Source organism: Conger conger, chromosome 15 (assembly GCF_963514075.1).
Source record: "Conger conger chromosome 15, fConCon1.1, whole genome shotgun sequence".
NCBI classification, from domain to species: Eukaryota; Metazoa; Chordata; class Actinopteri; order Anguilliformes; family Congridae; genus Conger; species Conger conger.
Window position 1 is genome coordinate 33,715,608 of NC_083774.1, and position 16,108 is coordinate 33,731,715.

At 46.9% G+C, this 16,108-nt stretch overlaps 1 protein-coding gene across 1 annotated transcript in view; it reads left to right on the plus strand.

The window, feature by feature from the left end:
• The window catches only part of LOC133111640 (spondin-1-like), a 139,872-nt gene that overhangs the window by 102,342 nt on the left and 21,422 nt on the right, over positions 1 to 16,108 (plus strand). Inside the window, exon 7 of the mRNA XM_061222153.1 lies at positions 1,641 to 1,705. Coding sequence (XP_061078137.1) covers positions 1,641 to 1,705 — 65 coding nt within the window. The remainder of the gene's footprint in view (positions 1 to 1,640; positions 1,706 to 16,108) is intronic.

Genomic DNA, 16,108 nt, shown 5'->3' on the forward strand with positions numbered 1-16,108 from the left:
GACTGCCAGACGAATGCTCTTACTGCCTGAGCCATATCGTCCCATCTCTTCTGATCTGGTTAAGCAATTTTAAAATGGATCTTGGATCCATCAATGCTTGCATCATAGGCACCGAACCGGCCTACGATGCAGAGACAAGTGCGGTATGTGATGGAATATAATGACAAGCGTCTCTCAGGCATATGCTGAGGTAAATGGGCCTGGTTATATATATAGTCTTTATATATATATAATCTTTTTCCCATTCAAAAGCACTGGCTTGGAGTTTTCAAGAGCCCTTTTGAGAACAGTGGGTAATTTTGAAGAGTGTGTGGTTGGTCTGCAAACCCTTTCAGTGGCGGGTTCTTTAGGGGTAACACAAAAAAATGTACTGCTGATCACAGGACGGCGGGAGGCGATTGGCTATTCAGTGCACACAGACTCCGAACGGGCTGCTACACAGTAAAATGTCTGGCGTTACTCCTGTGTCCAACAGGGACCATACATGCTAGATATAACACTGAACCTTTTACTGTGCATAGTGTCAGTATATGATATAGTATCAGCTTCAACTCATATTTCACATCTGTCGTTTGCCTTAGTTTCTTTCCTTTTCCTTTTCTTTGCCTTATGAAGAGTATGATTGAGAACTAAACCACATGTAGAACAGCACAAGCACATGCCTGTGCATAGCAGCTGTGCAGGCACTAAAGGAGGGCCTCGTGTGATGTACCATGACAGGAGGCAGTCGATGGCAGCGCCTGTCCTGAATGTTCTCGGAGGGAGGTCATCTGGCTCCTGGAGCGGGCAGCGGGCAGAGGGCAGAGGGCAGCAGGCAGAGGGCAAAGGGCAGAGGGCAGCAGGCAGAGGGCAGAGGGCAGAGGCAGAGGGTGTGTCACAGGTGGGCCGTATCACCAGCCCAGAGCCGGGCTCTCGCGCCGCTGCCCCTGCGCCCGGAGGATATGAGAGGCACGGAAAAGCAGGCGTGTTCGCTCCTCATTGGCCTCAGCGGGGGGCCGTGATTACCACGGCAGCGCTCCGCATCCTGTATAGAAATACGCGGATTGAAAACCGCGGGGGGCAACGGCTGTGCCGCACTGTCACTGAGGGAGAAACGCAGGTGTTCCTGCTGAGCTGGCCCCGGGCCTGTCAATCACCCGCCAATCAGCATCGGCCGCTGTGGGATCCGCAGGGACCGGCCCACCCCCGCTGCATTATGGGATTGGGGGTGTGCCACGGTGGTTTTATTACCCTGCGATGGGTCCTTCCATGTCAAGATGCACCGAAGCCTGGTGCACTGGCCCTCACTGCTACTGGTACTATGAGCACTAAGGTCATCTGTAGAAGGCCTATTAGAAATGCCCTCACATGCTAATAGCAGGAAATGTGGGTAGAGGGGAGTGGGTGGCAAGTGTTTTGGATGACAAAAATAATTTTTTTAAATATTGTATTTTTACTGAATGTATCTTGTAGTGCAGGTTTTAGTGTAATATAATATATATACAATATAAATATATGGAATAGGATGGAATACATGGGTCTTTGATTGAGACTAGAGACTGGATCCTCAGCTGGATCGTCGGGAGATATGAATTGTATCTTGTGTGTCTGTAATGTCTGCGCTCCTAATGACTGTGTGTTTCCGTTCGTCCCGTCTCCAGGGCGACGACGTGCTGACCGTCATCAAGGCCAAAGCACAGTGGCCCGCCTGGCAGCCACTCAACGTGTAAGTACTCCCATCCCATTATTTGTCAGCGTTTGCTCATGCCTGGCCTGTCCAAGACTGCAAAAACTTGGGCTGTGTCCGAGTCAACAGCTTTTATGCACAATTGTCGGCAAGTGTGCTGGTTCAGACACGGCCAAAGCCTGTTTACTGATTCATTGGGTCCTTTTTTTGGGTCTCCAGCTTAAGCCTGGCTGAAATGGAATATATTGAAATATTTTGTAACTACAGGTACTTTATTTGAAAATATAATGACATTTAGAAATGACATTTGGAAATCAGAAATTTGCTCTTTTCTGCTGACACACAATTACAATTAAGTGCCTGAAACATTTACATAGTACTGTATATACAGCATTCCACAGCAGCATTGTGCATGCTTTTTTGATTATTGCTATACGTTTAATCATTTTTGAGAATACATTGTGCAGCATCTTGATTAATGGCTGTGTGAAAACAGAAGCTGCATGGCTTAAATGCGTGAACGCGTCGGACAGACCACGAAAACCGTGTCGTCTTCCCGGCACACACTTGCTCATTGCTGGGTGAGGAGAGGAGGATACACTTCCGTGCTACAGCAGGGTGTCTGGCACTCCTTCAGTGACGCTCTTCCAGGGACGATTACTGGAGAGGCTCCAGGGGCAACAACTGTGACTGACAGTCACATCTGCATGTGCTAATTAGCATCCTGTCTTGTTTATGTTTGGGGGACTAATTACGCACTCCGCACTTGGTACCGTCGAATGGAATATAAATCAAGTCAATGTAGGAGGGACCTGAGCTGTTTAGGTGAGCTACACATGCATAATGCATACTGCTCAGACAAAGCCTTTCATAATATTAATAACTATGATGATGTATTATATTTATATAGCAGCTCTCATGAGCTGCAAGCGCTTACAGCGAAGGGGACGATTGGTTTCGCTCACAAAGCCACCCAACACCTTACCCACACGAGCCACCCAACACCTTCACCGCACGAACCACCCAACACCTTCACCGCACGAACCACCCAACACCTTCACCGCATGAACCACCCAACACCTTACCCACACGAGCCACCCAACACCTTACCCACACGAGCCACCCAACACCTTACCCACACGAGCCACCCAACGCCTTCACCACACAAGCCACCCAACACCTTCACCGCACGAACCACCCAACACCTTCACCACACGAACCACCCAACACCTTACCCACACGAACCACCCAACGCCTTAACCGCACAAACCACCCAACACCTTACCCACACGAGCCACCCAACACCTTACCCACACGAGCCACCCAACACCTTCACCGCACGAACCACCCAACGCCTTAACCGCACGAGCCACCCAACACCTTACCCACACGAGCCACCCAACACCTTCACCGCACGAACCACCCAACGCCTTAGCCACACGAGCCACCCAACACCTTACCCACACGAGCCACCCAACACCTTCACCGCACGAACCACCCAACGCCTTAGCCACACGAGCCACCCAACACCTTACCCACACGAGCCACCCAACACCTTCACCGCACGAACCACCCAACGCCTTAACCGCACGAGCCACCCAACACCTTACCCACACGAGCCACCCAACACCTTCACCGCACGAACCACCCAACGCCTTAACCGCACGAGCCACCCAACACCTTACCCACACAAGCCACCCAACACCTTCACCGCACGAACCACCCAACGCCTTAGCCACACAAACCACCCAACACCTTACCCACACGAGCCACCCAACACCTTCACCGCACGAACCACCCAACGCCTTAGCCACACAAACCACCCAACACCTTACCCACACGAGCCACCCAACACCTTCACCGCACGAACCACCCAACGCCTTAGCCACACAAACCACCCAACGCCTTAGCCACACAAACCACCCAACGCCTTAGCCACACAAACCACCCAACGCCTTAACCGCACAAACCACCCAACGCCTTAGCCACACAAACCACCCAACGCCTTAACCGCACAAACCACCCAACGCCTTAGCCACACAAACCACCCAACGCCTTAACCACACGAACCACCCAACATCTTACCCACACGAGCCACCCAACGCCTCACCCACACAAACCACCCAACGCCTTAACCGCACGAGCCACCCAACGCCTTAACCACACAAACCACCCAACACCTTACCCACACGAGCCGACCAGCGACCCCAGAATTCATTATGAAGCCGCATGTGGCAGCTGGGGCGAGAACAGCCATCTCTTTAGTGCACTGAGCGCACAGGAAGGTGTTCCACTTTGCGTTTCCTGAGACGGCGAGCGGTGTGGGGCGTAAAAGAGGCCAGGGCGGGTACCAGCGTGACCCTTACTTCTTTTTCTTAACAAGCCCCTTAATTTTGAATGGGAGCAAATGGTATGAGGGAGGAGGCGGCGTGTCTTGACGAGCGATGCACTTCTGCAGTCCAGGGTAATGCCGCCCCTCCAGCGATGCGTTTCCCACAGGGCACTTCTGCAGTCCAGGGTAATTAACCCTCCAGCTCCACGGATTGAGCTGTCGTCACGGAGACCCATTTTAAACGGCAGGCTGTCAGTTAAGGTGGCCAATTTTTTTTTAAGGTGGCTTTTTTTTTTTTTACGCCAACTTTGCTGAGGGCTAATTAAAAAGTGTGCTCCCTCATTAATGGATGATGCACTAGATTGCATCAGAGAGTAGATGGGGTTGAAGAGGCTGGTGGGGGGGGGGGGGGGGGGGGGGCGTGTTGAGCGGGTTTTGGGGGGGAGAGGTGAGTACTACAGTATACAGTGTGTCCGTTACCACCACTCGCTGCTCCTCCCGGGAGACCGAAAGGGTTTTCTTGAATATCGCCTGTCCTTTAAAAGGCGTGAAATAGGCACGGTTTAATGAGCATTAGGTCCAGAGGGTTCCTGGACTTAATGTTTCGGGACATTTATCTGATTAAAATACCCTGCCGATGAAATGACTCTGGGCAGCACATATTTACATTAGCACGTTAGCATTACGGACTGCAGGACTCTGTTTCTGCATGCAGTGCTTCAGTTTAATGCTCAGTCGGGGTGTGCTTATCAGCCTGTAAATGCCGCCCGCTGCGCCTTTCAGCGAGAAAGCTCTCAGAAGCTCACCTTCGCTTTCATCTCGGGAGAAAACAGAGGCTGCTGGAACTCTGGTCCTGCTGAGGTGCCGTTTCAGAGCCCAGATGGGCTCCAGCGTCTGCTACCCATTCCCCGTCCTGTGGCCAACGGCTTGGCGCTAGCATCAGTCTATACCTGATGAGAAACATTACATGACAGTAACTTTCTTGGCCCGGTTCGTACTGCTTAGTGTGGAATAGCTAGTGCTGGTAATGTGACATTTGCAACAGTCTCGGCTAACCCTAATCATGAAGCTGCAAAGTTGCATAATGACAGCAGAAAGCGTAAACTCTGGTGCCAGACAGAGATGGCCCAAGGATGGTGCAGGAAACAAATCCCAAAGTGCTCCAACATAACTTGCAGGATTTGGATGGTTGTGGCCCTAAGCAACTGCCTTGAATGTAAATCCAGCCCTGGTTTTCGTTTCACCCAGGTAATTAGTGCTCCTGGTTGTCTTCTCACCTGACTCCCTGGCAGGGTGGAAACTCAGCTCTCGAAGACCGCGATTTGATAATCCCATAGTGTTTATGCAGTGGCCGACTCTTGATACAGCCAGAAAACAAGTGGCTGGTGACATCACATGCTTTAGAGGTGATAGAAATGAGTGGAGGTGATAGAAATGAGCTGGTAAGACAACTAATCAGGAGAAAAAGGGGTAAAAAATCTCTCAGGTTCCCCGTGGTGGTTTTCTGGTGGGTTAGGTTTTCGTTCTGTTTGTGTAAGTTACAGATTTGCTTGTGTCCGAGGTGGGACTTGAACCCTGGCCTCTTGCTCAGCCAAATATTTCTTTGGCAAACATGATATCAGTCAGCTAAAGGTGAAATCGCCCCAAGCCAAGGGCAACAATGTTATTTAGAATTTGAGGGTTATGTGATCAGGGAGCGTTGTCATGGTAACTTGCTACAAGCCTTCACTTCACAATTCACTGTGCTGTCAAACTAGCCGAGCTAACCCCAGACCAGTAACTGTGTTTGGAACGTGCGCAAGCATTAGCCAGCAGGCGTGTGCTTCTGGCGCAACATTTCCCCCTCAAGTTGTTCTGTCTGAAAGCCTCCATCTTTAACCATGGAGAATCACGAATAATGATAACAAATGAGGGGTCAACAAACAGTCGGGAGTCCTGATGGAAGGAGAAGCCTTCTGCTTTTTCTCCGACTGGGAAAGAGCCATATCTCAGAATAGTATGAAAGTGCTGAACCCCCCAGCCACCCCTTCTCTCCTCTTTTATCATCAAGGGGGAGATTATGCCTCAGGTAGGGTGTCCAGCCATTTTTGAAGGGCTTAAAGGTACAACACATAAGATTTTTGTGTTAAAACATTGTACATTGTAAATCCCTTCCTATCATTGAATAAGGCTCACCCTTTGTCTGTGTTTGTAGTCCTTAAATTCAGGTTTCAAAATATGCAGCTGAAGGCCCGACACTCTGTACCAAAACATTGTACAGCTGTACAATAATTCAAGCTCATTGGTTGAAAATTGATTCTAATTGCCACAGCCAATGGCGTTTCAACATCAGCGCGTTTACAGAGAAGGGGGCGGGGTAAACAGTGTTGTAGGTTTACAGAGAAGGGGGAGGGATAAACAGTGTTGTGGTTTGAAGGGGTTTGTTGCTGCTATTCCTCTCTTGACTGTTAGAAGTCCGAAATGACCTATTGTACCTCTAAGCTTCGCTTTTTTAATTTCAGCGCCCCTATAAATATCCCTGTTTTGTGTGTGATCCTGCAGGTTGAGTAAGTGACAACGGCAGTGAGGAATCATAATAAACCCTCCTCTCCCTCTTCTGCAGCTGGTTGTTTATTATCTCTATGGCTGTGCGCCAAAACTGACAAAACGTTTGCTTGGTAGTGAAGGTTAGCCGGGCTCCAGACTGCGACTTTTCTTGGTGATACCTTCTTTTAAAGGCCGCACCGGTGCAACTACCAAATTAACGAGCGTCTAAAATTATTTTCCCTTTCGTCGCGCAATTTATGCTGTTCTAATTTGCATGTGTGGTTCGAACGTCTATAAGTATTACAGTGACTCCTTCCCCTACCAATGGGCACTGCTATGGCAGTGTTTAGGCTACGTTTCAAGTCATTTGACTGAAGGCTAATTCATGTAAGTTAAATCAGTACCCAGTCCCTTAAAAACCGTGACAGATACAGCCCCGAATGCAGCATTAGATCACGGACCAGAGGTGATGAGTGTAGTTGCCATTTCATTGTAAACATCCATGTCTGACGATAAATTCAAAATCGAAGAGGTTATGCATTTCTATTACGGCCGTGGGAAAAAAAAATTGGGCCACCAAAACAGGTGCATGTGCTATCATCTGATAAAATCTGAATCAGTATTGAGATTCAAGATGAAGATGCAAAGGAATGTGTTCAAGTTGGCTTAACCAGGCCGAACTATCAGAGCTGGCCATCTCCGGAACCTTGTGCCCAGAGTGATTTCTTTAAGGGGAGGCCTGTTAAGGAAGTACCAATGGCACTTTGACTTGTTGTTATGCACATAATATATTCTCAAAAGTGTATGAATATAAAATGTTGCACATTATTTCTGCTTTCCACGCCTAAATGTAGGCCCACTGTCTAATGACATCATACAGGCCACTCCGTAATGTAGTAAAATAACTTAATGTGCATTTTTTGATTGCGCCACCAGTTGAAAAAGTTAGTGGCACCAGCGGCTCCGGTTGAAAAAGTCTGGAGCCCTGGTTAGTGCCGGAAAACGTCCCCCAGAGGAGGGTTGAAACAGCCTGCTGCACGCGGTAACGATCAGGTTTTACTCTAGAGAATGTTCGAATGCCGATTGACCATGCCCTGTCAGGTTCTGTGTTTTTCTGTATCTGTTTTTGTCTAAGTTCTTAGCGTTTTCGTTCCTTCTTTCCCTCTGTGACCACCGTAGTCTGTCTGTCTTCCCATGCATTCCCACTCATTCATCTCACCTGTTCTTCAACTGTCAGTTTTGTATTTATACCTGTCCTTTTCTGCTTCTCATTGCTAGTTTGTCTTCTCTAGTTTCCTGAGTCTTCTCTTGCATTCGTTTTTCTCGCGTCCCCATTTTTTCGGTCTGTTTTTCTGCACCCAGGTTTTTGGGATCTTTTGCTTTTCTGCCTGGGTTTGACTCCATTTTGGGTCTTCCCTGTGCTTTTTGTCTGCCTGTTTTTTTCTCACCCCAGAGTCTGTGATTGGTTCTCCCTCCCTGGGTTCCTGACAGTTTTGTACTGTTAAGCAGTTAATTATTTCCTTAAGGGCAAGGGTAGCTAGCTCACTAGTAACATTACTCAACAAGTACGCAAGAAGGAAAAAGTGGCTAACATAGCTTCTTTGCTTTTTCGTGAGAGAAACTGACATGTAACGTTAGTTGCCTTGAGAACACACACATTATTATATTTATGACATTATAAAATAAAAATTAAGCATTTAGTGCATTTTTAAGCACTGGACAAAGTAACCTGTGGGTTGCTAAAAACCTTTCTTACATTCACATTTATTACAGAGAGAGAGAGAGAGTCTCTTGTATTTGCTCCCAGACAGGTGACAAGTTCACCGACAGTAGACTGGTTACAACAAGGGGTGTTGAAACAAGTCAGTGGATATTGTCCTTAAAAACTTGATAAATTGCTTCGATTTTTAAGACAATGACAATCTATTCTGTAAGAATTACACGATCTCTGATAGTAAGATAAGTAAGACTATATAGACAGCAGTCCAGTGTTTAAGTTTTATGAAAGACCCTATTTTGTCCAAAATGATTGCCTAAAATGCCACCAGACATGGCCTTTAAGCGGAAAGAAAAAATTATTCACTCTGGCCTAGGAGCTGCCGTGGAAAACATTCACTCTGAACTGCCGTCAGACACACTTGCTCTCTGCTGAACACACACTCGCTCTGCTGAACACACACTCTCTCTGCTGAACACACACTCTCTCTCTGCTGAACACACACTCGCTCTCTGCTGAACACACACTCGCTCTGCTGAACACACACACTCTCTCTGCTGAACACACACTCGCTCTGCTGAACACACACTCTCTCTCTGCTGAACACACACTCGCTCTGCTGAACACACACTCTCTCTCTGCTGAACACACACTCGCTCTGCTGAACACACACTCGCTCTCTGCTGAACACACACTCTCTCTCTGCTGAACACACACTCGCTCTCTGCTGAACACACACTCGCTCTCTGCTGAACACACACTCGCTCTGCTGAACACACACTCTCTCTCTGCTGAACACACACTCGCTCTGCTGAACACACACTCGCTCTGCTGAACACACACTCTCTCTGCTGAACACACACTCTCTCTCTGCTGAACACACACTCGCTCTCTGCTGAACACACACTCGCTCTCTGCTGAACACACACTCGCTCTGCTGAACACACACTCTCGCTCTGCTGAACACACACTCGCTCTGCTGAACACACACTCGCTCTCTGCTGAACACACACTCGCTCTCTGCTGAACACACACTCGCTCTCTGCTGAACACACACTCGCTCTCTGCTGAACACACACTCACTCTCTGCTGAACACACACTCTCTCTCTGCTGAACACACTCTCTCTCTGCTGAACACACACTCGCTCTCTGCTGAACACACACTCGCTCTGCTGAACACACACTCTCGCTCTGCTGAACACACACTCGCTCTGCTGAACACACACTCGCTCTCTGCTGAACACACACTCTCGCTCTGCTGAACACACACTCGCTCTGCTGAACACACACTCGCTCTCTGCCGAACACACACTCTCTCTCTGCCGAACACACACTCTCTCTCTGCCGAACACACACTCTCTCTCTGCTGAACACACACTCGCTCTCTGCTGAACACACACTCGCTCTCTGCCGAACACACACTCTCTCTCTGCTGAACACACACTCGCTCTGCTGAACACACACTCGCTCTGCTGAACACACACTCTCTCTCTGCTGAACACACACTCTCTCTGCCGTCAGACACACTGGAGGATCTCTGGCTGTCGCCAGCCTTCAAACAAACCCACAATTGGCAGAGTGCCGTCAGACAAGCGAACTAAAGGCTCGTCAACAGGGCCGGCATCCTAAATTAGCCGCTGGATTTGCCCCGGTTTTTAAAAGCTCAGCTGCCTCCTGAGAGAGAAGGGGAAGGATCTAGCTTTGTTTCTTTTAAAGAGGAAATTAAGACGTCACGCCCGGCACTCGAAGAGATTGGAGCCCAGCGGTGAAAATAACTGACCTGTTAGACGTCTCGCGAACAACAGCAGGCTGAATCTGGAAAGCAGTAGGCGCTGTGTTCCAGACAGAATCTACATCCCTGCATGCTTGTTTGGAAGACGTTGTTGTTCTGAATAATCCCCACTGCCACTGCACAGCTGTCGCTTTGGAGGAAAAGTTTTCTTCAAGCGCAGCGTCTTGTGCTTAGAACATCACGGAGGTCTATGTTTTTATCTCCAGCCCCATATTGAACGGCACAAAGACCACTTATAATTGGCTGGGGTACCTATCCGTCACGACAGATGTGAAAGAACTGCCCTTTCATGAAGTTTGGCAGGGGAACAAAAATCCATTTTCACAGGTTTCTAAGTTTTATAGGGAGAGGGAATGTGCATGTGCAGGAGATTGTGTGTGTGTGTGTGTGTGTTGCACACAGACTCACACACACAGACACATTCGCATACACAAACACACTCACACATGCGCACACACACACACACACACACACACATACGCGTGCACACATGTGTGAATGTGTGAGTGTGTTTGTGTGTGAATATAGGCACACAGACACACGCACATGCACAAGCACACACTCACTCTAACGTACACACAATGCACACCCCCTCTCCCTCTCAAGTGGATGGATTTTTCACACACAAACACACTCACACATGTGCACACACAAACACACACACGCACACACACACTCACACGCTCCCTGTTCCCATCCAGTACAGAGCAGTTTTGAGCAGGGGTTTGGAGGGCTGTTAGGAGCTCCTGTACTGTAAAGAGCCAGAATGAGCCTCCTCTGGAGCCTCTCTGTGGCCAGAACGGACAGGACAGATTCAATAATGGAGGTTTAATGTGTTGTGTGTTCAGAGATGCTCTTCTGCACACCTCTGTTGTAATGTGTGGTTATTTGCATCACTGTCACCTTCCTGTCAGCTTTGACCGGTCTGGCCCCTCCCCTCTGACCTCTCTCATTAACAAGGTGCTTTTGCCTGCAGGACTGCTGCTCACTGGGTGTTTTTAGGTTTTTCGCACCATTCTCTGCAAAGTCTAGAGACTGTTGTGCATGAAAATGCCAGGAGATCAGCAGTTTCTGAGATACTCAAACCACCCTGCCTGGCACCAACAATCATTCCACGGTCAAAGATCACGTTTCCTCCCCATTCTGACATGTGGTGTTAAAAACAGCTGAACCTCTTGACCACGTCTGCACCTGATACAGCGATCACTGAGTATATACTGTGCAGAAAGAAACTTCACATTCATATGTAATTTATATAAGGGCAGTTTTACTGCCTCGCTTTAATGGCTGAACAGCTCTCCTCTGACAGAGCTCCCTGAGCAGATGGTGATACATACGAGGATGAATAACATTTTTCTCCATTTAAGAACATTTTCATTTTCATCCCCTCCCCGCTAGACCCAGGGTGTTCATTCCTGTTCCACTCCGTTCATCACTTTGTAGACTATGAGACATACATTTTGATTGACTGATTGCTTGAGTGATTGCTCGATTGATTTGAAAATCCACAGTAATAATCTGTGCCACTCTACTGTCAGATACAAATTTTGCTTTTGTACTGTATGTAGCAAACTGTACGGTGAAAAATCAGCAGTGATAACAGACTGCATTGGGTCCCTATTTGACTTCTTTTGGAGTTCAGAATGTTCCTTTGTACATGATAGGCTATCTTTTGGATTTGACCACAGCACAGCACAGTAGAGTGTGTATTTAATGCCAGCACTGTGCGCATTGAAATGCAATAGGCAGGTAATAGTTAATTCTGACCAGGCTAGTTCAGCTTTTCATTTGACAGCAATAAACCCTGGAGGATGCCAGGAGATGTGTCTACTGTTTCTGTTAAAAACAGCACACTGCTATATAATTTAAAAAAAACCTTTTGGGACATAGTTGCATAACCTGCAAGTAAATGATATTATTTCTATATTCATGAACACAGTTTTTTTTTTTTTTAAATCATGATGTGGCGTTTGGCTTGTCTAAAAATGCTTGAGTGGGAGAATCCTTCTTTGTCTGGCAGGACTTGGTTGGACAGCTAAATGCTGTGAGTTTATAGCCTTAATTTACACATTGAGCAAACTTTGGATGGACTGCATTTTTAAAGCACTGCAGCACATCAGCGTTGAATTGGTTCACATGATTGCATCACACTGTGTGTTGGCTTTCCCCCATTGGATGGAAAGAAACCCTCAGACTCATGCATATCGAGGGAGTTATTCACAGTTTAATTATACTGGTTCATTTATTTTTCTCATTAATTTCATGATTTAGCATAGGCGGAAATGTATTTTACTGTTTCTTGATTCTAAACAATTCTATGTTCTGCTGTATGTCATTTGTGTATGGAAGCTACAATAATTGGTTTTTAAATGGTTATTCTTACAGTACACTAGTTTCCTGAATAGAACTTTTAATTTTGAATTTGTAATAACCATAATTTATTTAGTCATTTAGGAATCTCAGAATGCAATTTCTGTAGTTTCCTTGTGTAATTTATGTAAATTGTTTATTTAATTTCTTGTATGCAGGCTTTTTCACTTACTCTATTCTCTTAGAGTCACACAGCAGCTGTGACTGCAACAGAAATCCGTGTGTAAACAGCACGGCTTTGCTTTCGATGTGTTATATGGTAAACATAGTATCCTTTTCAATTACGTGTTCTGTTTATCGTGACCTACATTGGATATAATTGATCCTCCAGTTGGTATGGTTTAATTAAATTCAAAACCACTGATACAAGCACTTTCGACTTATTCTCCAACCTCGATTTTTTCACATATTCATCATTTGTTTAATTGGACACAACGCACATTGTTGGATTTATCTTTTCATCGCAACCTAATTAAAGCGGGGAAAGGATGTTTTATCTACAGAAGGTCTTTGAGGTAGTCGTTAGTGGTCGTGATAAGTACCATGTTAAAGTGATGGAGGTATCCATTTTGAAATTACATTTCCCCCATGCTGTGCCACTGTGGTCTTTTGCCAGTGCTGAGACATCTTTTTTTACAGAAAGGGATTGTTCAGTGTGTGAGATAAAGCAGAATTAATCCTGCACCATTAAACCCAGGGTACTAATTGGAATGCAGTTTTTGCCATTTAACAATGATAAACGCTATGTAACACTGTGTATCTTTTCTCCTGCTTTTTTATTTATTTATTTTTTATGTTTGAAAATCCTCAGGCGAATTAATGGGTCTGTTCATTAACTTTTCCGATTAGCTTCCTGCCCCGAAATCCCAAACATTATCCGCAGATGTACATTAACACTGTTTTACACTATTTTTGTTACAGTTGTTCGATCACACAATTCCCAACACCAATTTACTAACAGAAATATATTACTTAATAATGAAATAGAAAATTAGGCCTTCATAATTAGCGGAACAGGGCAAAACGTGCTAACAGTCGTGCTTAGAACGGCTCAGATACGGCGTACTGTTTCGTGTCGTTGTAATTACAGGAAAATGATCCCGCTAAAGGCGAATGGCTGGCCTCTCATTTAGATCCAAAACAAAGAGCCTATGCACGATGATAATAAATACAAGAGTTCACACTTGAAATTCAGCACGGCTGCATTGCCCACACTTGAATGGAGGACTGGTGATAATTCAGCAGGGCTGCATTGCCCACACTTGAATGGAGGACTGGTGATAATTCAGCACGGCTGCATTGCCCACACTTGAATGGAGGACTGGTGATAATTCAGCAGGGCTGCATTGCCCACACTTGAATGGAGGACTGGTGATAATTCAGCACGGCTGCATTGCCCACACTTGAATGGAGGACTGGTGATAATTCAGCACGGCTGCATTGCCCACACTTGAATGGAGGACTGGTGATAATTCTGGACTGAGTTTGACGTCACTGCTTCCTCCGGTGCTCGTAGAGCTGTTTCATGTCCCGCATGAGCTGAGCTCGTCAGCTGAGTCTGTGAGCTGAGTCTGTGAGCTGAGCCTGTGAGCTGAGTCTGTGAGCTGAGTCTGTGAGCTGAGTCTGTGAGCTGAGCCTGTGAGCTGAGCCTGTGAGCTGAGTCTGTGAGCTGAGTCTGTGAGCTGAGTCTGTGAGCTGAGCCTGTGAGCTGAGCCTGTGAGCTGAGCCTGTGAGCTGAGTCTGTGAGCTGAGTCTGTGAGCTGAGTCTGTGAGCTGAGCCTGTGAGCTGAGTCTGTGAGCTGAGCCTGTGAGCTGAGTCTGTGAGCTGAGCCTGTGAGCTGAGTCTGTGAGCTGAGCATGTGAGCTGAGTCTGTGAGCTGAGTCTGTGAGCTGAGCCTGTGAGCTGAGCGTGCGCTTAGTCACTCGGTCGCTCCGTGCTGAATTGGGATTCAACAGCCTGTTCAGAAAATGGCACTCGCACCCATATCCATGGCCGATTCAAGATTATGACTCAGATTTCAGAGATATTGTATATTTGGTTGGAGCCTTGCATGGCAGCCAATGGCCGTTGGTGTGTGAGTGTGAGTGTGTGTGTGAATGGGTGAATGAGAAGCATCAATTGTACAGCGCTTTGGATGCAAACCATTTACTATATGTAACCCTGGAATTTGGGTGTCCGCCTGACTAGCAGCTCGATGCAACATATTATACTTGCTTTCAGCTAACCAGCACTGCTGCTAAGAATCAACTCTGGGAGTTTAGCTATGAAAACTGTGTATATCATACACTTGCAGGGCATTGTTTCCACTGGCTGATGGAGGTACATGGAAATAGTCACCTTGACTGTGTAATGCCCTGTTAAAAGGACAGCCACTGCACTCAGGATGCAGAGAAGCTGAAAATATCTTTGTTAGTCCCTTTATCAAGTATTTATTACTTTTTTGTTGTTTGCCTTTCAAAAGTGTGGCCTTCGTTATGAACTTGACTGTGGTGTACGGGGCTGCTGGCTGAATGTGGGTATCTGGCCCTGCTTTGTGCTCATGTATTTGCATTTAACTGAACACTTTGGTCTGAAGCCAAATATTCAATGATCAGCCAACATCCAGCCTTCACTTGAAAAAGGGGAACTTCCGAACCAGAGAGCCAGCAGTCCCATAGTCCCTTTCTCTGTTGTGTTCAGTAACACCTCTGGCTTTTTAAACACAAATAACAAAAAAGAAAACAAGGAAACAAATGAGAGATAATATTAATTTCCAATTCTCTGCGTTTTTGCAGGAGCAGTTCCCTGTAAACATATTTATTGTGTAAGGAAATTTGCAGGGTTCCAAAAGGGCTTCTGTTGACGTGCTGTGCGGTTTATCTCTCGCACCTGTGCGTGTTAATCTCTCACGCGTACACCTGTGCGTGTTTATCTCTCACGTGTACACCTGTGCGTGTTTATCTCTCACGCGTACACCTGTGCGTGTTTATCTCTCACGCCTGTGCATGTTTATCTCTCATTCTGTATTCCGTCTCCCGTACGTTCACTCAGTGCCTTCTGGTCGATGTCGTTCACCCACCTTCTGGAAGAGAGTATTTTACACCCACATTCATGGACAGGCAACTCTCGCGTACGCCTGTGTGTGTTCATCTCTCACGCCTGTGCGTGTTTATCTCTCACGCGTACGCCTGTGTGTGTTCATCTCTCACGCCTGTGCGTGTTTATCTCTCACGCGTACGCCTGTGTGTGTTCATCTCTCACGCCTGTGCGTGTTTATCTCTCTCGTATGCCTGTGCGTGTTCATCTCTCACGCCTGTGTTGTGTTCATCTCTCACGCCTGTGCGTGTTTATCTCTCACGCGTATGCCTGTGTGTGTTTATCTCTCGCTTGTGCGTGTTTATCTCTCTTGTACGCCTGTGCGTGTTTATCTCTCACACCTGTGCGTGTTTATCTCTCTTGTACGCCTGTGCGTGTTTATCTCTCACACCTGTGCGTGTTTATCTCTCACGCCTGTGCGTGTTTATCTCACGCGTATGCTTGTGCGTGTTTATCACTCACTCATACACTTGTGCGTGTTCATCTCTCATGCGTACGCTTGTGCGTGTTAATCTCTCACGCGTATGCTTGTGCGTGTTTATCACTCACTCATACACTTGTGCGTGTTCATCTCTCACGCGTACGCTTGTGCGTGTTAATCTCTCACGTACGCCTGTGCGTGTTTATC